This window comes from Vulpes vulpes, chromosome 12 (genome assembly GCF_048418805.1).
Source record: "Vulpes vulpes isolate BD-2025 chromosome 12, VulVul3, whole genome shotgun sequence".
NCBI lineage: Eukaryota > Metazoa > Chordata > Mammalia > Carnivora > Canidae > Vulpes > Vulpes vulpes.
Window position 1 is genome coordinate 110,713,738 of NC_132791.1, and position 20,948 is coordinate 110,734,685.

The window sequence follows — 20,948 nt, forward strand, 5'->3', positions numbered from 1 at the left end:
GTGCCAAGTGAAGAGTGGCCGGAAGCAACTGTGTGCAGCAGAGCCAAGAGGACTGGGCATGCTGCTCAGAAGAGGACAGTGCCCTTGGAAATGCATCTCTGAAGTGCTCAGAGGAGAAAGGGGCACAGGTCTTGGCCAAGCAAGGGCATCACTGCCGTCAGCCCAGCAGTCCTCCTCCATCATCTGCTTCAGCAGCTGCATGAAGCAGAGTTCAGAATGGGGCCCTATGAGGAGACTTCTAAGAATGAAGAGTCACAGTCCCTGCACTGGAGAGTCTCCCGGGCTAATGAGGAAATGGCCACAGTAACATCTTCTGATACCAAAGTGGGACATGCAGACTGACATGTATAGATGTATTTTTGAAGTTGAAGAAATGTAACATTTATAATCAGGCTATCTCCATAAAATCAAAAAACAGCCTACCCTCAACAATTAGATGAGGCAGATAGACCCACAGAGGACATATGGAAGGATGAAACAGGGTGAGATAAACATCATGTTACATATGGACAATCAAGTTGGTTTGACTGTTCACCTTACGTGTCTGTAACCCAGTTGCTTATCAGATCAGTACCCCCCCAACTCTCCTCTACCACCGCAAAGTGAATCCCAGTTATTTCTGGGAATCCACAAAGAGGTGCCTCATATATGTCCCCAACTGCCATCTGCAGCCATTATTTGGTGCCCTCCCTGCACTCATACCTCTGGCCCAGCTGCCCTCCACCATCATCCTTTATCGTATCCGGTTGCCTAAAGAGCACCCCCTTCCAGGTCTCATCCCTGCAATATTTAGCAACTGTTTACTGAGAACCTACTGTGCGCCCTGCCCGGGTAGGCAGTAGAACCACAGAGACCAGTAAGACATCGTCCTTTAGCCAGAGTGTTCACTGCTTTAAGAGAAAAAAGGCACATAGACAGATGACATGAACCTCTTTGGGTCTGCTTGGCTTAGAAAGAGCTGAAGCAAGATGGCAAGACTGCTGGGTGGACACTCGGACGCACAGAGCAGCTGCAGTGCCTTCACACCTGCCACCTGTGCGCCCACCCCCGCGGCCCCCGGGCAGCAGAGAAAGGCTAGATATTAATCCATCCTTCTGACCCAACTATTTCAACATTCTCTTGAGGTGGCTCAGTCACTGCTGGGATGACTCACAACTGTTTGCTCAATTTGTTTAGTTTCCTCCCCCAACCTAGCTCCTCTCTAAGGACAGTAGGGGGAGGAGTATACCTGGCACGGTTTAGGTGGCAGCTGGTGTCTGTGGACATGTGTGGCGTTCTCCCTGTTGAGCTACATGCTGACCCCCCCATAGCAGTTGGTGGAGCCCCCAGCTGTTGCCAGTTCTTTGGCCCCTGGGCACATCTGAGTCCCTTCAAGGGAGCTTGTGGGCACCTTGGGGCACTTGCGTCTTCTGCACAGGTGTGAGGAGCCTAAGATCCACCCCTAGGACAGGGGGAGGGAGGATGCTGAGAAGTTAGATCCCACTTAGGTCACCTGCTATCACATTTTTCTTTCCATTGTCCTTCAGGCTAAAAAAGGCAGACTCCAGACCTTCTATTTCCTGAACATCATATCCTCCTTTTAGCCTCAGACAATAAGCCTCAAGGCCTGGCCATCACAGACAAAAGAGGCCGTTTATCTGCACTATACAGCAGAAGAAGCTGTGATCCCATCCACAGGTGGCTCTGTGATCTGTGGAAGTGATAGTTAAAGGAAATTAAAATATCCTTTTGTCCTCTACAAAAGCTCACAAGCCTTTTGCCTTGCTACTGACTCTAAAATACTATTGTAGATGTCAGAAGCTGAATCTCTGACTTTTTCTTTTTCATTGTATGTCTGCTGAAACCACACTGACTTTACCAGGCAGACAGTTGCCTTGAGCTGTCTAAGGGAACCCATTGGCACAGAAATGCAAAATGCAAAATGAAAAAAAAAAAAGAATCTTTACATATTTCAGAATATTTTATTGGAGTTTCTCCATAAAGTTCAAAACCAATGCTGATCTCCTCTACTCCCCATTATTGGTTCAGATGAGCTAGGCAATGAGTCTTCAGTTCTAGAAACTTGGCCTACTCAGGCTTTCTGCAGTCTGTAACGAGAATATTTTGAGAGGTAGCTACCACACTTAACAAAAGTAAGACCAGGCTTGGAGACAACCAAGAGGGGAGCTGTAAACTTTGGTCTCATCAAGGTATAAAGATTGCTACAGGGGAGCCTGGGTGGCTCAGTGGTTGAGCGTCTGTCTTTGGCTCAGGGTGTGATCCCAGGGTCCTGGGATGGAGTACCCCATCAGGTTCCCCACAGGGAGCCTGCTTCTCCCTCTGCCTGTGTCTCTGCCTCTCTCTGTGTGTCTCTCATGAATAAATAAATAAAAATCTTAAAAAAAAAAAAAAAGATTACTACAGGAATGAAAAAGAAGAAGAGGCAATGTTTTTAAAGTTTAAAATGTTATCTAACACAGAGTTTCCAAGGCACTCCACTGTACGAAATTATCATGATGCTCTCAACAATTCCTCTAAGGAAGCTACTGTTTCTCCAATTTTTAGATATGAAATTAGAGGCTGCAAGAGATTGTAAGCCAGTCCCAAGATCTCACAATTGGTAAGCACACATTGCACTGATTGTGCTTTTGGAAAGGTGTGGACACAGTAGTGAGGGGTCAGGTGGAGCTAGGTGTTTCTCCTCATCACAGCCTGGAGACAAGAGGAGATTAAGTGATTAAGTAGGCTGTCAAGCTGCTGACAGAACCGCCAGGATGCTGGCGGTTAGACCTTTACCTTCATCTGTGCTCTGGCGTGTTCTAGAAACTTGGCTAGAGGCAGGGGAATGAGCAGAGTAGCTCCAGGAAAGAGGTCCCCAGCATCTGTGTGATTCTGTGCTAGGAGAGAGAATCCCAAGCAGGACCAGGAGAGGCATGAAAATAATAGAATTTGAGCCATTTTCCAATCGTCATCCTTGGGATTGAAAGGGGGATTTTGCATTTCTTCAGCAGTTTTCTGGAGTCTCTCTTTCCCCGGCTATTTCAAAGCTCCCCTCCCTCCTTTCCAGAGCTCATCGGAGGTCTGTCCCTGGTATGCGCCCTCCTTTGCAGCAACAAGGAGCATGAGGTGGAGACAGGATAGGTTTGGACACAAGATCCAGTTCAGTCCCATCATTGAGCCCAGTCCCATCATTGAGCCCAAATCCTCATCTCCCCCTGGTAGTGGGGCTCAGCATAGGCAGGCAGAGAACTGACGGGACCCATCGGGCTAGAACCCGCATTGAAGATTAAATCCTAAGCAGATACCCCCTTCCGAGCTGGGGATGTAGGGCTTTGAAACTAGAAATGCCAGGTCTGAAAGAGAGGAAAGAACAAGTCCAGCAATACACAGGGCTCTGTGTATTCAGAGGGAAGTTGGCAGGGTTGTGCTCGGGCAGAGAAACTCCGAGTGGTACAAAGGGACGTGCCCAGAGTGGAGAAATCATGCTAATTGTCTGCACCAGAGCCGGAGAACGCCACCCAAAATGAAGAGAGAAAGGGGAGCCCCGTCCAGAGCCTTCAGTGCCCTGAGCCTCGCTCCTTTTGTCTACCTTCTTCTGATCCAGACAGGTAGGCGACCAGAAGGGTAAGAGAGGGTCTGGAGAGGGGACCCGTTACTTGCAAAAGAGAGGGAGGGGGAGTTGGAGGGAGGAGGGGAGAGAGCTCAGCTGCCGTGGGAAGCATCTCAGTGAGTTCAGGCATTAGTGTTGAATGTATTTCTTCATTCTGTGTGCCTCCCGCCCAGCCCCTGCGCCCCTCCCCCAAAAGGCTGCATGACTTCGGAGCTCCCACGGCATTCAGTACATTAGATAGAGGGCAATGAGCCATTTCTTATGGGATGTCTTGTTGGCGTGGGCCAGTCCGGCATTCTTTCCAAGGGATCGTGATGGGGCTTGGACGGGTGGGGGAGATCTGGTTCTGTGCCTCCCCACCCCCCACCCTGGCTTCTCTGAGTGTACCACAGCAAGGGAGATGAAATACGCTTTGGAGATAATGAGCCTTTTGGTTTTGGGAACTAACACCAACCTGCCCATAACTCACCCCATGCCTTTGACAACTCTACCAACTCCTTAGAGGATGGATCTTTAAATATCTGGGCGTAGACACACACTGCTCTGGAGAGCCTAGCAATTCACAATTTGACCAGGCAAACAGACACAGAGATCATTTTAATAAAATGTAGAAATGGATGCCCAGAATCAGAGAGAAGTCACCTATCCCCATCCAGAAAGCTGGTTCTGGCAGTACATGGTGGGGTGGAGGAATATCAGGGGAGGTGTCCTGGGAATGTCTGCACTAACTTTTAAAGGATGAGAAAAATAGGTAGGTGTGGGAAGGGGCATTTTAGTTGGGGAAATGCATTTCAACATTTTGAGATGGCATCATGTGTTTGGGAGCAGCCCAGCCACTCACCAATGGGAATTCGGCGAGAGCCTTGTAAACCATACTAGGGAAACTGGGATATAATCTGTAAACAGTGAAAGGGGGGAAGGGGTATTGGATGGCTTTTCATCTGGGGACTGGCAGGGCCAGAACTGTGCTTCAGATAGCTCGGTCTGCAGCGAGGCGTTGGAGAAGAAACTGGAAGCGGATAAGATAGGAAAGGAAGCTTGTATCCATTTGCTAGGGCTGTTGTAACAAAGAACCACAGACTGGGTGATTTAAACAACAGAAATGTATGGTCTCACAGTTCTGCCGGCTAAAAGATTGAGATCAAGGTCATATTTTCTTTGGAGGCTCTAAGGAAGGATCTGTTCCAGGTCTCTCTGATAGCTTCACGTAGCTCCTTGGCTTATGGCAGCAGAGCTTCTATCTTCACAGGACATTCTCCCTATGCTCATGTCTGTGTCCAAATTTCCACTTTTTATCAGGACATGAGTCATATTAGATTAGGGCCCCATCCTACACCAGACCTCATCTTAGCTTACTACATCTGCCAATAACCCCAATGCCAAATAAGGTCACATTTGAGGTCCTGGGGGTTAGGACTTCAATGTATGAATTTGGGGGTGGGGAGCACATAACAAGGCTACTGCAGTAATTCAAGAGAGGAATAACATAAACTGGAATTAGAATAAAAATAAGGGGAACAAGACATGGGGAGATAATATTTTGGAGGGAATTTCAGGACCTAGTCATTGATAGGAAGTGGGAGGATCCAGAGAGGGGGATAGGATTTGTATGTGAAATCTGAAATGACAACTGGGATAGGGATAATGCGTACTGTCCCTATTGAGGTTGAAATGCCTAGGAGGCATCTGTGGGAAAATGTTAAATAGCCTAAACTGGGGGTGGGGTTAGGAGTGGGGGGCAAGGAGGTCAGGGTTGAAGAGAGGTATGTAGAAACTCTCAGCCTATAGATGAAACACAAAACAATGGGAATGGATAATATCACCTAGGAGGAGAAAATGGGCTGGACATGGAACATTGAGTAACCCCAAGTTTTGTACAGGAAGGTAGAGGGGAAAAAAGGTCCACTGAGGAGGCCAAGAAGGAAGTGAAAGAGATGGAGAGGGAATAAGAAGACTGTGGTATCCAGAATGTCAAGAGAGTTGGTAGTTTTCCAGAGAATCAGCATCAAATATGTCAAAAAGGTCCAGTATACCAAGGGCCAATTATATCTCAATTATTATTATTATTATTATTATTATTATTACTATTACATCACAGCTAAAAGAGTTTGTTGGAAATGGCAATTCAGAGGTAACTTTTAGCCTTAGTGACAGTGGTCTCAGTGGAAATTACAACAAGTGGAAGGAATCAAGAGAGCTAAAGGTATGGAGACCAAGAATCAGGAATACAAAATACATGATGCAATATACAAGTCAGCGCAGTCCCTAAATTCTTTCAGGTCATCGAATGGTAAAGAAAAAATATAGAAAGATCTTGTCAGTCAGTGTGACCAGGCAAAAACAAAAGATGACAAAGGATTTTCTGTGTGGGAAAATGTAACTCAACAAATACAGCAAAAAAATATAAATTATGCTGATAGGATATTAGTTAAGACCTACGATGGATAAGAGGTAAGTGCAGGCTTGGGCCATTGTACTGCTGTGGACTCAAGAACAATAAAGAGCTGAAATTCTATAAGGAATTTCTGCCCTGCTCACAATATTAGTTAGGAAAATACCAGCTTCTATGACAAATAAATTCCAAAATTTAAGTTCCTGGCGATAACCATGTAGTAGTGCAATGCAGTTCCAGACTAGGCCTGGGATGAGGAAGGACTCTACTCCATGAAGCTTTTCAAGGACCAAGTTGATAAAGCTCTTTATCAACTTAAAAAAAATTATTTATTTATTCATGAGAGACACAAGAGAGAGGCAGAGACATAGGCAGAGGGAGAAGCAGGCTCCCTGCAGGGAGCTGGATTTGGGACTCGATCCCAGGACCTCGGGATCAGGACTTGAGGTGAAGGCAGTTGCTCAACCACTGAGCCACCCAGGCGTCCCTCTCATCAACTTTGACATGTGTTTCCAGTAGTCACACCCTGTCACCTTGGAGTTTTTCTCCATTTCTTTCAGGTAGAGAATTTAAAAAGAGAGAGAGAGAAAAAAAAAAGTTTCTTTAAACTAGCCTATAAACAGTACCTATCACTTCCACTGGTTCCATTGGCTGGAACTCAGTCACATGGCCATACCTAAGTGCCAAAGAGACTAGGAAATGTAGTTTTTTAAGACAGGCACTTAAAGGGGGCAAGGAATAAATACTTGGTCTTCAATGTTCTGTCCCTAGCATGGACAAATGAGGCTTTCCTAAATTGATCACAGCCCCATTCATGAAACATTCAAACAAGGTTTTTCTAGAGGCTAGGACACTGACATACAGATATAAATGTGGCACGCCATAAATCTAGATCATCTAATCTGCAAAATTTCATTCTCTGGGATCCTAGAACTATTCCATCTTCTGGGAACCCAATAGGAAGAAATCCCTTACCTGGGTTCTGCCCTTTTAGCTCTAAGATCACCTCCACATTGTGGGTGCTATTTTTTTCTTCTAACAGAGAGTTATGCACAGAGATGCATTTAGCATTAGGATACAGTTTGATGAACCTTTAAAAAGCAAATTAGCCCATGTAATCAGCCTCCAAGATCAAGAAATAGAACATTTCAGCACTTCAGAAGCATGCCCTTACTATTTCATTTCCTGTTGCCCTCCCCCAGGGTTACAGTGGTATCCTAACCTCTAATACAGATTAATTTTGCATGTCTTTGAACTTTGTAAATGGAATTATATGCATGCATTCTTTTGCATCTGGCTTCTTTTGCTGAACACCAAATCTGTAAGACTCATTCATGAGTTATTGAAATTGTAACTTGTTTGGTCTCAGTGCTGTATAGTATTCCATTGTCTGAATATACTACAATTTATTTGTCTATTCAACTGTAATAGACACTTTGGTAGTTTCTAGTTTGAGGCTTTATCAATACAGTGGTTAATATATCCTAGTACTTGTCTTTTGGGGAACAGATGTACATATATGTTTGGGGATATCCCTAGGAGTAGAATTGCTGAGTTATATCTGTGTGTTTAGCTTTAGTAGACATGGTCAAACAATTTTCAAAAGTGATTGTATCAATCTGCATTCCTACCAGCAGCTCCAGTTACTCTGCATCTTCACCAATTGTGTCTTCTCTTTTTCATTTTAGTCATACTAGTGAGTATGAAGGGTATCAAATTATGGTTTAAAATTGCATTTCCATTATTATCAATGAAGTTGTATCTTTTTCATATCATGATTAGCCATTTGGATATCCTTATTTGCGAAGTCCCTGTTCTTTTTCTTTTTTAAATTCATGAGAGACCCTGTCACCTTGAGAGAGAAAGAGAGAGAGAGGTGCAGAGACACAGGCAGAGAGAGAAGCAGGCTCCATGCAGGGAGCCTGATGTGGGAATCAATCCTGGATCTCCAGGATCATGCCTTGGGCCAAAGGTGGCGCTAAACCGCTGAGCCACCTGGGCTGCCCTGAAGTCCTTTTTTTCCCCCCATTTTCTATTAAGCTTTCTGAAATTTTTTAAAAATATTAATTTGTAGGAGTTTAAGAACTATATTTTGGATACCAGTCCTTTGTAGGATATATGCCTTGCAAATATCTCTCACTCTGCATCTTGCCTCTTCACTCTTTTAATGGTGCCTTTTGATGAACAGAAGCTCTTAATTTTATTGTGTCCAATGTATCATTTTCTTCTTTTATGTGTACCACTCTTGTGTCTTGTTTAAGAAATCTGTCTCTGCTTTCAAGTTGTGGAGATATTCTCTATGTTTTCTTTTTTTAAAAATAGTATTTTACCTTTCACAGTTAGATCCACAATCCATCCAGAATTAATATTTGTGTAAGGTATGAGGTAAGACCATCTTTCCTACATGGCCTGGCACTATTCATTGCCAAAAGAATCCTTTCCCCAGAACACTGCAGGATCACCTTTGTCATAAGTTGAGTGATCATATATAAATTTACTGTTTGGCTCTCTATTTTATTGCACTGATCTGTTTGTCTATTCTTGTGCACTATCACACAGCAAATCTCCTGGGATTTTGATTGATATTATATTAAATTTATAAGTCAGTTTTGGTGAATTGACAGCTTAATGATAATGTCTGTGGGGCACCTGAGTGGCTCAGTCAGTTATGTGTCTGCCTTCAGCTCAGGTCATGATCCCAAGGTCTTGGGATTGAGTCCTGCATTGGGCTTCCTGCTCAGTGGGGAGTCTGCTTCTCCCTCTCCCTCTGTCCTGTTCATGCTCTCTCTCTTGCTGTCTCTCAAATAAATGAATAAAAATTTCAAAACAAAAACAATAGTGCTTGTTCTGATCTAAAATAGGGTAAATCTGCGTGCTATCTTAATACCTATTAGCTAGATACACATTTACTGAACATCTACACTCTTTAAGGTTGATACAAAAGTAGGTATAAAAAGGTACAAAGACACCTCTCTTCCTGTATGCCAAGGGCCTTCTTCACAACTTCTGCTTCCTGACTTTCTCCTATGTTCCTGAGTGATTGACATTTAAAATGATTTCACACTCTTGAAGGCCCTTGAAGGCCTCAAGAGTACACCAACATAAGAACCCAACACAGGGGCAGCCCAGGTGGCTCAGCAGTTTAGCGCCACCGTCAGCCCAGGGCCTGATCCTGGAGACCCGGGACTGAGTCCCACATCAGGCTCCCTGCATGGAGCCTGCTTCTCCCTCTGCCTCTGTCTCTGCCTCTTTCTCTCTCTCTCTCTGTGTCTCTCATGAATAAATAAATAAAATCTTTTTAAAAAAAGAAAAAAAAGAACCCAACACAGTAACCTCATTATGTATGCAATCAGTGGTGCACCTATAGGACAGCGGCAGAGGAGGGGGTTGTTCTCAGAGCATCATTCACTAAGAAAAATACTAAAAGCCAAAAGCAGAAAGCAAAATATTTTCCTTTTAGAAAACCATGCTGTGGCACAGATTAAATTCTGGTCACCACATCTCAAAAAAGAAATAATAGAATTTAAGAAAAGCCAGAGAAGGGTATCTGTGATGGCCGAAGGGACCTCCTTGGGGTGACAGACCCAAATAAGACCAAAAAAAAAAAAAAACCATAAGAAAGGATATAACAGCAGCCCGTGGTGTTAGCGAGACTAGGTGTATAAAGATCAAACCCTAGAATATGTGCTTGGCACCGTCTCACTGACACTCTTAGAAGGAAAATTTAAGGCAAACACTGGCAAAAGGAAAACTTTGCTAAGCATAAAGAAGCACATAAAAATGAGTAAGTGATGGTTTCCTTAAAGGGAGAGGCTATTAAGGAAACCCAAGGCTACTGGTACGTACATTCTCATACTTTAAAACTTAACATTCCTTGGTGTCACTCCTGTTCAAAATCCTACTTGAGAGGGGCCACCCACCAGCATGGCCCAGTTTAAGTTGACAGGTAAATCTTGCTGTGATGTCAATTTCCTTTTGTTCCGCCTCCTGTGGGAACAGAGACTTCCTACACAATGATGCCTCAGAGACTCAAGGACCATGATTAAGTTAATCACTTCTCAAGGTCAAATAGCCCTAGTCCCTTTTATTTCCACTATGGATCGTAGTTGTTAGCCATTTCCTCATTTCTGTGTCCTGCTTTGGCACCTGTCCCAGTTCTCTGTGTCCCTTGAAAGTTGTAGAACCCTGAACTTAATACCAACTCCAATTTTGGCTAGAGTTTTTAGAAATGGTGTTTGCTCAGCAAAATACTCTTTGTCAGCTTTTGAGAAAGACTGCTCCATTCACTTCTGAACATGTGTACATACATCCTTGAGATTCGTGGGCATACCTGCATTCCTGTGCGTGAGGAAGGTGCCCACCTAGAGGGGGGTGAAACCTAGGGCAATCCATATGCTGTCACTTTCCCAATGTTTTTATGGAGAAGAATCAAGTTTAAATTGACAGAAAGAACTGACCAGAACTAGGAAGACATCACAAAAGGAGCAGTAGGACCTTGTATGCGATAGGAGAGATAGGACACAGGGGAAGCTCGAGGGAGGGCCAGGGAGGAGGAATCCCTTCCATTTCCCCTTAAGGTTAGGACTGTCACTTCCCAGCCTCCTGGAAAGAGGAAATGAGAACTGTCAAAGTTTGATGCTTGGGGTTGCTGAACCCCAGGACGGTTCTGCATATACAACCCTCATGCACAGACCCCGCTGCTTCAGACTGGGTCCTGAATAGAGGTTCCCCAGCCATTTGCTCATCACCACCATGGCCTTTAATGAAACTCAGTGACTTTTTTCAGGGCCACCTCAAGTCACACATACCGAAGTCTATTTGCCTATTCAGGGAAATCTGAAAGCTTGCTTTTCTAAATCAAGCCAAGCCTGGGACCTAGCAGTTGCTAAGCAGGAAATCCCAACTAAATAATCACAGAAACTGAAAGCTGGAAGAAATTTTATGTATTATGTGATCAAATGGATTTCAGTCTGATACACAGAGCCAGAGGGATTCCTAGTAGCATCCCAATTATTGGGGAGGACAGGAGTCTAGTCCCTACCACCTCTTCTACCAAATTTGGGAGCCAGAACTAGATTTTATGTATTATTTTTATACATGGTTTTGTGGGAACAAGTATATCTTTAATTTTAAAAACATTTAAAAATATTTGATTTTGTTCATTCTACATCCCCCAAATCAAGACTCCTCTCAACAACAAGCATAGAGGTGCCTGGGTGACTCAGCCTGTTAAGCAACCAACTCTTGGTTTTAGCTCAGGTTGTGATCTCAGGGTTGTGAGATTGAGCCCCAAGTTGGACCTCATGCTCAGGGGTTAGTCTGCTTGAGATTCTCTACCTCTGTCCCTCCCCTGCTCGCTCATGTGCTCTCTCACTCTCTCTAAAATAGAGAAATCTTTAAAAAACAAACAAGCATATCATATTCATACATCTGGCAGCTTTCATCATTTGAATAGTTTCTTCCACAATTAGATATGATTCTAACATACCTGGCATAATGGATCATAGGATGTCAGAGTTGAGAAGACCCCTTGTGATCATGTGGTCCCATGACCTCATGATACAGAGGAGGAAAGGTACAAGGTGAAAGGTGAAAGAATAGCAATTAGCCTTTCCTTGATCCTTTCCAAAGGTGACGACCACACTCCTTAACAACAAAGAACTTATTCCAAAAATGGACTGAATAGTTTTATTACATTTAATCTCCACAACTCACCTTTTAGTTTAATTTCCTCCTGGTTCAATGTGGTCATATAAGCACATGAAGAAGAATAAGGGAGGGAAGGGCACAACATGACTTCCCCCAAATTTATTTTATTTACTTTATGATTTTTTATTTATTTATTAGAGACAGAGAAACAGGAAGAGGGAGAAGCAGGCTCCATGCAGGGAGCCTGATATGGGTCTCGATCCCGGGTCTCCAGGATCACACCCTGGGTGGAAGGCGGTGCTAAACCACTAAGCCACCAGGGCTGCCCCACTTCCCCCAAGTTTAAACAGCAGAGTAGGAGAGTGGGAAGATGAGAGAGGGAACTTGAGAGGCAGTGATGAGAGAGAGAGCAGCTGGGGGTGCAGAGTGACTGAAAGCCTGACCTGTGTCTGTTTAGTTAAACTTAGCCCTGCTCCCAACTTACATCCTCTCCAGAAGACCTTCATTTGGTCACATTGCTTTACAAGGCCCTGTAACATGAGTGAGTGGCATCTGTTCAGGCCCCTAAAGCCCCTAAAAGATTTGTGAAATACAAGATGCATCTCTAGATGGGCCAACCATTAGACAAGATGGTAAAATCCCAGAATTGCAGGGTGGGAACAAATGGATGTAACATCCAGTTTGCCATTTATTTCACCTATCTGAGTCCCAAACAGATACATGACTTCTTCTAGGTCCTAAGTCAACAATAAGAGCCTAAGTCTCTGATGCTCACTCTTGTGTTCTTTCCACTACACAATGATAACTGAAGTACTGTCCTTTTCCACCGTGAGCTTGGTAAGGCAGTTGTTCTTGTAATTGTCATGTCCTGATTTTCTAAATGAGAAGAATGAGGCCTGGAACGATGGCTTTCCCAGGTCCGCATGGCCTGTAAATGGTGGAGCCCAATCTTCCAAGGCCTCTTGATTCGAACCACTTTGTTCTGTCCATCCCAAATCCCTCTTCTCTAGGGGTTGCAGGTTGGGCTGGATCTTGGGTGTATTTCCAAAACCAACTACTCATCTGCAGGACTATTCAGGCCTGGGTGGGCCTAGTAAAGTGCTACATCCAGCTGGGGTAAGGAAAGAGAAGACTCTTGGTGTGAATGAAGAATGGTCTAGTTGTCTCCTGGCCCCTAAACTCCCCCTTTTATTGGCACTGCCTTGTGCCACACTCCCTTCTTTATGAACCTCTGTTCCCATGCTGCTCCATTCCCTACTTTCCCAATCCCCAATCAAGAAGCAAATCTGACAAATTCACCCTGAGGTCCATGTCTGTCTGTTTTGCTCATTGACGCATCCCAAGGACGTAGAACAGTACTTGTCACAGGCGAAATACTCAATGTTTCTGTGAATGGAGCACATAGTGTTAGGTTAACTGGAGGTCTTCCTCAAGAGGAAGGCGACAGAGAAAACCACCAGAGGCAGAGGACCATGTAGAAGAAGGACCGAGGGCAATGGGATGGGTAAGAGGGGTGATGGTGGATCAGAAGGTTCCAGAGCTATAGCAGGAGAAGAGATGGCATCGAAGGGTAAGAAGGAAGGACTGACATGGAGTGAAGAGCCCAGAGGGTGAGGCAGGAAGACATCTGAGGACATAAATGGGGGAGAGGGGTGGGAAGCCAAGGGCCTGACACTGCCCTCTCCCCATGGGTCTCTGTCCACAGAGCCCCTGGAGGGGGTGAACATCACCAGCCCAGTGCGCCTGATCCATGGCACGGTGGGGAAGTCAGCCCTGCTCTCCGTGCAGTACAGCAGCACCAGCAGTGACAAGCCCGTGGTGAAGTGGCAGCTGAAGCGGGACAAGCCAGTGACCGTGGTACAGTCCATCGGCACAGAGGTCATTGGCACCCTACGGCCTGACTACCGAGACCGCATCCGCCTCTTTGAAAATGGCTCCCTGCTCCTCAGTGACCTGCAGCTGGCCGACGAGGGCACCTACGAGGTTGAGATCTCCATCACAGATGACACATTCACTGGAGAGAAGACCATCAACCTCACTGTAGATGGTAAAGTGTTCTGGCAGGGAAGGAGGCAGGCCTGAGGCCTGGGACTGGGGCAGCCAGACCCGGGGAACACCCCCACAGAAGCCTCTTGGCAGCTGAGAGTGAGACAATCAGGATTCGAACTCGGCAGATAGGACACAGCGAACGCCTGTAGAGTGCTTGCTATGTGCCCGAGACTATTCTAAGGGTTTCACCTACATTGACCCATTTAATGCTCCTAATAATGTAGGCCTAGCTAATATGATTATCCCCATTTTGTAGATGCAGAAACTGAGGCACAAAGAGGTTGAGTAACTTGCCCAAAGTCACGCAGCTAGTACATGACAGAGCAGATACTTCAACCCAGACATTTGGACCTAGGTTGAGGCCAACTGAAATACGCTCCGGCCTGGGCCAGTTTAAGACATCTCGAAGGGGCATTTGAGGAGAGTGAAGGGAAGGTCTGTAAGGGCAGGGACCTTGCTGTCTTGTTCAGCACTGTATCCTCTGTACTGAGTAGGGGCTCAACGAATGCACAGATGGGTGGATGATGGGGAAAGACTGGACGGATGATCCCTGAAGGGCTTCTCAGACCACAGGTTGAGTTGCACTGTGTTGGAAGGCAGGGAGTCAAGAAGGGGAGGGGAGAAGCTGCTTGGCCCACGGCTCACAGACTCCCTTTCCCCCACCGCTGGGACTCAGTGCCCATTTCGAGGCCACAGGTGTTAGTGGCTTCGACCACCGTGCTGGAGCTCAGCGAGGCCTTCACCCTCAACTGCTCCCACGAGAATGGCACCAAGCCCAGCTACACCTGGCTGAAGGACGGCAAGCCTCTCCTCAATGACTCGAGAATGCTCCTGTCCCCCGACCACAAGGTGCTCACCATCACCCGCGTGCTCATGGAGGACGATGACCTGTACAGCTGCGTGGTGGAGAACCCCATCAGCCAGGGCCGCAGCCTGCCCATCAAGATCACCGTATACCGTGAGTCTCCCTGTCTGCTCACCCTCAGGCCTCAAAATCCCAAGAGGCAGGCACCTCAAGGGACTGAGGACACCCCAGAAGGAGTGCCCCTAGATGGGGAGAGACAGGCAGGGATGGGCCACCTCTCCGTGGAGGCCAGCAAAGGGTGGGAAGCGGGCTCAGCAAGCTCCGCCACTGGCCAGCCCTGCTGCTTGGGCCTCCTTCTCCCTGCAAGAGCTTTCCCCACTATACTCGCTGCCCCTCTAAAGTCTCTCCCACCTCTCTGCCTTTCTCTCTCTCCCTAGGAAGAAGCTCCCTCTACATCATCTTGTCCACAGGAGGCATCTTCCTTCTTGTGACCTTGGTGACAGTCTGTGCCTGCTGGAAACCCTCCAAAAAGTCTGGGTAACTCCCCAAGTTCCACACCCTGAGCACCCTAATCCTTTGATACCACCCCAAGCCCTATTCTTTTCTTAGTCTCCTAAATGCCTATCCCCGCAGAGGGCCCTGCACCTCTTCCCAGGAGATCCATCTAACCACTGCATGTGTTGAGTACGGAATCACCTCCTGTGCTCCCAACTCCCAACAGCCCCAGCGCCCTAACAGGGGTTTCACTTGCAGGGCACCCTTCTGTGGGCTGGGCACGCTGGTTGTGACTAATGAACCACCTTCTAAGTACGATTATCTGCAGTTTACAGATAATAATAACACTGAGACTCAGATGGGTTAAGTGACTTGCCCCTGATGCCAGCCAACAGACTCAGGATGCAAACCTAAATGTGACTCAATCCAAAGCTTACGGCGCCATCCTCCCGTGACAAGGCCTCTTTTACCGACACCAGATTCCTCTTGTGCCCCTGCCCCCAGGCCTTCTCCGGCTCACACTCAACAGTTCTGTTCAGAGGATGCTGGGTTGATTTGCAGGAAGAAGAGGAAGCTGGAGAAGCAAAACTCCCTGGAATATATGGATCAGAATGATGACCGTCTGAAACCAGAAGGTGAGCTCCCAGCCACCCACTCACCCATCCCATCGTCACTCAGATCAGTGGGCTGCTGGGAAAAGGCAGAACTGGGCCACCAGGAAGCCAGCTCTGCAGGGCCCCTTCCTCCACCAACTGTACGAAGACTGCAGAGCAGGGAAAGGTGCAGCCAAGGTAGGACCCCAGGGATTCTGGATCCTTTGGTGGAGGTTGTGGCGGGGCCTTGACTGGCCACTTGGGGAGCAAAGAGTGTAGGCGCTGGCTGGCAGAAAGGGTTCCCCACGGGGCCAGCCACCCCACTCTCCGCCCTGTGCAGCAGACACCCTCCCGCGAGGCGGCGAGCAGGAGCGGAAGAACCCCATGGCGCTGTACATCCTCAAGGACAAGGTGAGCGGTTGCTGCGGGCCCTGCCAGGTTCTGGCGCCGGACAGCCGCACCACCCCGTGCCTCTTCACTCAGATTAGCCCTGGGAAGTGTTTGCCCCGCCCCCGCCGCCCCCACTTTAGGGATAGGAAAACTGAGGCTGGCGGAGGTGCAACGGCTCGCCCAGGGTCAAACAAGGGGATGCGCGTCCGTGGGAGCTCTCGGCTTCAAGCCCCGTCTCTGGGCACCGATCGGGCCATTTCCTCGCTCGCGTCCTGCAGCTAGGTCGGCCGGGCCGGGCCGTCCAGGACAGGCGGGAAGCGCGGCGGCAGGGCGCAGGGCCCTCGCGTCCGCGCTGCGGCTCTTCCCGGGCCCTTCCCCGCCGGGCGCCCTGCTACGGCCTCGCCCAGCCAACCGCGGCGCCGCGTGTCCCCGCAGGACTCCCCGGAGCCCGAGGACAGCCCCGCCGCCGAGCCCCGCGGCGCCGCCGAGCCCGGCCCGCCCGGCTACTCCGTGTCTCCGGGCGTCCCCGGCCGCTCGCCCGGGCTGCCCATCCGCTCCGCCCGCCGCTACCCGCGCTCCCCGGCGCGCTCCCCCGCCACCGGCCGGACGCACACGTCGCCGCCCCGCGCCCCCGGCTCGCCCGGCCGCTCGCGCAGCGCCTCGCGCTCACTGCGGACTGCGGGCGTGCACCTGCTCCGCGAGCAAGACGAGGCCAGCCCGGTGGAGATCAGCGCCTGAGCCGCCTCGGCACCCCCGGGGGCGCCCGGCCGAGCCCGGTGCCCGGGGGGAGCGCGGCCGCCGCCCGCAGCGGACCACGGAGGGCCCCGCCCGGGCGCGCGGGTCCGGCTGGCGGGCGAGCGTGGGCACCGCGGGCGGGGGGGGGGGCTCAGGAGGTGAGACCGTGCCGCTGGCTCCCGGGCCACCCGCTGTGTTCTCGGTGGGCGGGGTTGTGCCCTCTTAGGACCGTATAGATTATTAAATTTCCGGCCCAGCCCCCCCAACCCAGGGTCTCATGGAAACTAACAACAGTAACCTAACCCCCGGGACTATCCCGTGCCCTTCCTAGGGAGCTCTGCGCTTCCACCCACCCTCCTTCCCGCCCGGTTCCCGGGACACTTTTTTTTCTTTTTGGCTTTTTCTCTTTGGCTTAGAGAGGCCACTTGCCCAAAAGGGACAACTGTCCTAAACTAGGGGAAGTCAGAGGCCGGCTTCGAACCTAGGTTTGAAGAGGACTATTCTGAGCACCCCGGGAATCACTGTGAAGGCAGTGCCTTGGAGCACCCTTCTCTGGGTACCTACCGGTTGGTGAGGCAGGAGTCAAGTTCATTCTTTTGACCCCCTGACCTGCGCCCTAGCAAGGGCAAAGGATTCAAGCTTGGCCTCCTCCCAAAACCTCCCTCACTGGAGTACCAAGCATTCTTTCCGTCTCTAGTCCAATAGAGAAGGAAGTTCTCACTCCTCTGACCCAGAAAGCTAGATCAAGTGAAGAACTTTTTTTTTTTTTTTAAACCCTCACACCTATGCCTTCTCCTTGGCTTCCTTACAAAACAAGCCTTTCAAACAATCATTATCCCTGGGAAAGGTGGTTGGGCTTCCTTCAGCTGAGAGTAAGGTTCAAGTCTGCAGAGTAATCGTGGGCAAGGGAAGGGGGGCAGCTAATTGCTCCCCAGGATGGCAGGGAGACAAGATGCAACCCTTGGCCTCCAGACTCCCACCTGTCCTGCTCCCAGCTGCTCAGATCCCAGGAAACAGGACAAGGGCAGACTCTCTCATCACACAAATGTAGAATACGGAGAGGTTGGGCCATGGCATCGCCAGACCGTGCCTATGTCACCGCCTCTTGAACAGATTGCAGGAGAGACAATAAGCTACTGTGTGAGGAGTGATGGCAATTAAAAAGCTGAAAGAGAAGGAGGGCCTCTGTGTTCTAACTTCTCTTCCCTGATGCCCATCCAAGTCCCTTGCATCCCTGGCCCCTCCCCAACCTCCTATGCTCCAGCCCTGACTCTCCACCATCCCACAGAGAAATCCCTGTGTTCCCCACCATTCCACATGGGGCAGGTTTTGTTCCAGCCCCAAGGACAACAACATTTCTAATTGCCCCCCCCCCCCCCCCCCCCCGTCAGGGGCCAATTACCTCGACAGCATGCCCCTCCTGGCTCCCTGTCCCTATGCACTTCTCCAGGCTCCTTTGAGTAGGTGTGCCTTCGCAGCTTCCCTTAGCTAGCCAGAACTGTTCCCTTAACTTTCCCAGGTGCCTCATCCAGAATGAGATCACGCCTGCAGGGGACAGTTGCTCAGGCAGGTGTGAGGTGTGGGACTTGGGGGAGGGGTACAAGCTGCTCAGCCTTGGGAGACAGCATTGAAGTGAGGAGGAAGTGAGAGCATGCCACACGTCATGCCTTGGTGCTGAATCCCTGAGGGGCCAGCTTCCCAGGCTCAAGCCAAATCTGCCTTAAATCCAGGGGGGCGGGGGGGAAAGTAAGGAAGTGGTTTTGCTTTTGGTTTTTGGTTTGTTTTGATCTTCATCTTTGTATTACCAGCATCTAGCAGAGTGCCTAGCACATACTGGATGCTCAATAAACTTTTGATGAAATGAAATGACAATTTTATTGTACTTCAGCAAGGAAAACACAACAAGCAGCTTAAAAATGCCAGGCATTTCCCTTTTCCCTTTTCTTCTCATCTTCCTTCATCATCCGTCACCCTCTGTGCAAATCCCATATTGTCCACTCCAAAATCATCACTCACTCACCCATTCATTCATTCATGCATTCATTGCAATGCTTTCATTTATTCAACAAACACATGTTAATATACCATGGACTTGGTCCTGTGCAAGACACCAAGGAAACAGTGTGACTATGCCATGACCCCTACCCAGATGACAGCCCCACGAAGGAGGACAGATGAGTAAGCAGGTTATCACAACACAGTGTGAAAAATGCCATGACAGAAGTAGCTACAGCATGTTCTGACAGAGCATGTAAGAGCATCATCTAACCTAGATTAGGGGTTGTCAGCAAAAGTATCTTGGAGGAGAACAGATCTGAATTTAGTCTTAGACAGATTAATCAGGTGAAAAAAAAAAAGGATGAAAGGACACCTATTCCAGGGAGCAGGAGCAGCACGTACAGAAACTTGGAAGTATAAGGTGAGTCCAGACTATTTAGCACTGCGAAAATCTGGATTATCCGGGAGCAAATGTTTATTTTAGCCTCGTAATGGAAGACTAGACTTGGGCCAGTCGGCAGGATGGGGGAGCAGAGCCTGAGACTCCTGGATTGAGTTGGCATCCTAGAAAGGAGTCACAAGCTCCCAAAATAAAAGTGCACATCCTCTCTGGAGAAAAGCATCTCCTAAAATTTTCAAAGATTAAGATCAACAACTTGACCATAAAAGGCCATTAAGCACAAGAGGAAACAAATCACCATAAGTGAGAGTCAGAAGACAGAAATGGTAGATTTAGACCAGTAAGTCCTTCAAATATTAAAACGATCAGATATAGAATATAAAATAACTATGAAATGTTTGAAGAAATGAAAAACAAAATTATAGAAATGAACAAGCAACAAGAGACTGTCAAACTTTGTGATTAAGTTGAATAGGAACAAAATAGAACTTTTGTAAATAAAAAATAGGACTTATTGAAATAAAAATTGTAAATGAGAAAATTAAACAGCACATTAAGCAGAGCTGGAAAGAGTTAATTCAATTGCAAGATATATCTGAAGAAATGTTTCAGGGTAAAGCACAGACCAACAAGGAGATGAAAAATATGAGAAAGAGAGTAAGGGATATGGCACGCACAAAGAAAAGAACTAACACATATTTTGTCAAGAACTCAAAAGGAAGAATAGAAAGATAAATGAGAGACAATATTTTAAGAGTAATGACTGAAGTTTTTGTAGACCTCGTTATAAACATAAATATATGGATATAGGAAGGTTATTAACAGAAGATAAATTTTAAAATTTCCATACTTAACACAAAAGTAAAACCAGAGCATACCAGAGACAAAGAAAAAATATTATGAAAAGCATCCAGAGAGGGAAAGATAGATCTTATATGTTTAGACAACAATAATAGAAATCATTAGAAAGTGGTTCAAAATTATGAGCACAAATAACTATTAACCCAGAATATTGTACCTTAAAGAAATCTCTCAAATATGAGGGTAAAATAAAGATATTATCAGATGAACAAAGCTACAGTTTTCCATCAACATGATAAGAACTCCTAAAAGACACATTTTGGGAAGGGGGAAAAGCAAGATTTGAGATACAAGAGAGAATAGTGGGTAAATAGGTTAGCAAATCTAAATAGTGTCTTATTAAATGAGTAATAGTATCTAATTTATACTTTTCAAAACTTGACAAATAAAATACAGGAAAATGATAGCATGTAAACTGGAAGGTTGGAGGGCAGCCCTGGTGGCTCAGTGATTTAGCGCTGCCTTCAGCCCAGGGCGCGATCCTGGAGACCCGGGATCGAGTCCCACATCGGGCTCCCTGCATGGAGCCTGCTTCTCCCTCTGCATGTGTCTCTGCCTCTCTCTCTCTGTCTCTCTGGGTCTCTCATGAATAAATAAGTAAATTTAAAAATCTTTTTAAAAAATTGGGAGGTGGCATTATCAGAATGAAACTTTTGTAAGGCCCTTGAATTCTCTGGGGAGGGGAAGATAGGTAAGGTAGTAACTTCAGATTTTATTACATATTCAAGGCAACCTTATCAGGGTCACCACTAAAATGATTGAGAGAATTGGTAAAGTTCCAAACCAATAAAAGGGAAAATAGAATAAAGAACCAAACAAACACGATCTAAACCAAGAAAAAAGAAAAAACAGAAAAAGTGAAACAATAGAAAGTCAAAAATAAGATGGTAGAAACAAGGCTAAATTGTAAATAAATTGTAAATGGCCTAAATTCATCAGTTAAAATGCAATCTGTTGGAATATATAGGATTTTATTTGTTTATTTGACAGAC

General features: G+C 47.2%; 2 protein-coding genes across 8 annotated transcripts; one reads left to right on the forward strand and one right to left on the reverse strand.

Annotated features, from left to right (window-relative positions):
* The first annotated feature begins 3,212 nt into the window (after positions 1-3,212).
* On the forward strand, positions 3,213-17,043 carry HEPACAM (hepatic and glial cell adhesion molecule). Of its 7 annotated transcripts, none has more exons than XM_072729456.1 (7): positions 3,213-3,587; positions 13,336-13,677; positions 14,356-14,637; positions 14,922-15,021; positions 15,541-15,614; positions 15,913-15,983; positions 16,398-17,043. In XM_072729456.1, the coding sequence occupies exons 1-7, from the start codon at positions 3,503-3,505 to the stop codon at positions 16,698-16,700; spliced, it is 1,257 nt and encodes a 418-aa protein (XP_072585557.1). In that variant the 5' UTR covers positions 3,213-3,502; the 3' UTR covers positions 16,701-17,043. The 7 variants fall into 7 exon arrangements, with proteins under 7 accessions (XP_072585557.1, XP_072585551.1, XP_072585552.1 ...); XM_072729450.1 differs by having other exon boundaries at positions 3,403-3,587; positions 15,484-15,770; XM_072729451.1 differs by having other exon boundaries at positions 3,403-3,587; positions 15,484-15,770; positions 15,916-15,983.
* A 611-nt stretch (positions 17,044-17,654) lies between these two features.
* HEPN1 (hepatocellular carcinoma, down-regulated 1) lies at positions 17,655-18,073 on the reverse strand. Its single transcript, XM_072729458.1, is given in 2 exon segments — positions 17,655-17,921; positions 17,923-18,073. Coding segments are annotated over 2 exon segments (216 nt in total). The 5' UTR covers positions 18,010-18,073; the 3' UTR covers positions 17,655-17,792.
* Positions 18,074-20,948: the final 2,875 nt, after the last annotated feature.

What these genes read in the sequence shown, in the direction of transcription:
- HEPACAM (XM_072729450.1), top strand. Translation starts at nt 3,503, where the DNA reads ATGAAGAGAGAAAGGGGAGCCCCGTCCAGAGCCTTCAGTGCCCTGAGC. An exon ending in CATCAAGATCACCGTATACC is followed by an intron (nt 14,638 to 14,921) that starts GTGAGTCTCCCT and finishes CTCTCTCCCTAG; the next exon opens with GAAGAAGCTCCCTCTACATC. An exon ending in CAGGGAAAGGTGCAGCCAAG is followed by an intron (nt 15,771 to 15,912) that starts GTAGGACCCCAG and finishes CGCCCTGTGCAG; the next exon opens with CAGACACCCTCCCGCGAGGC.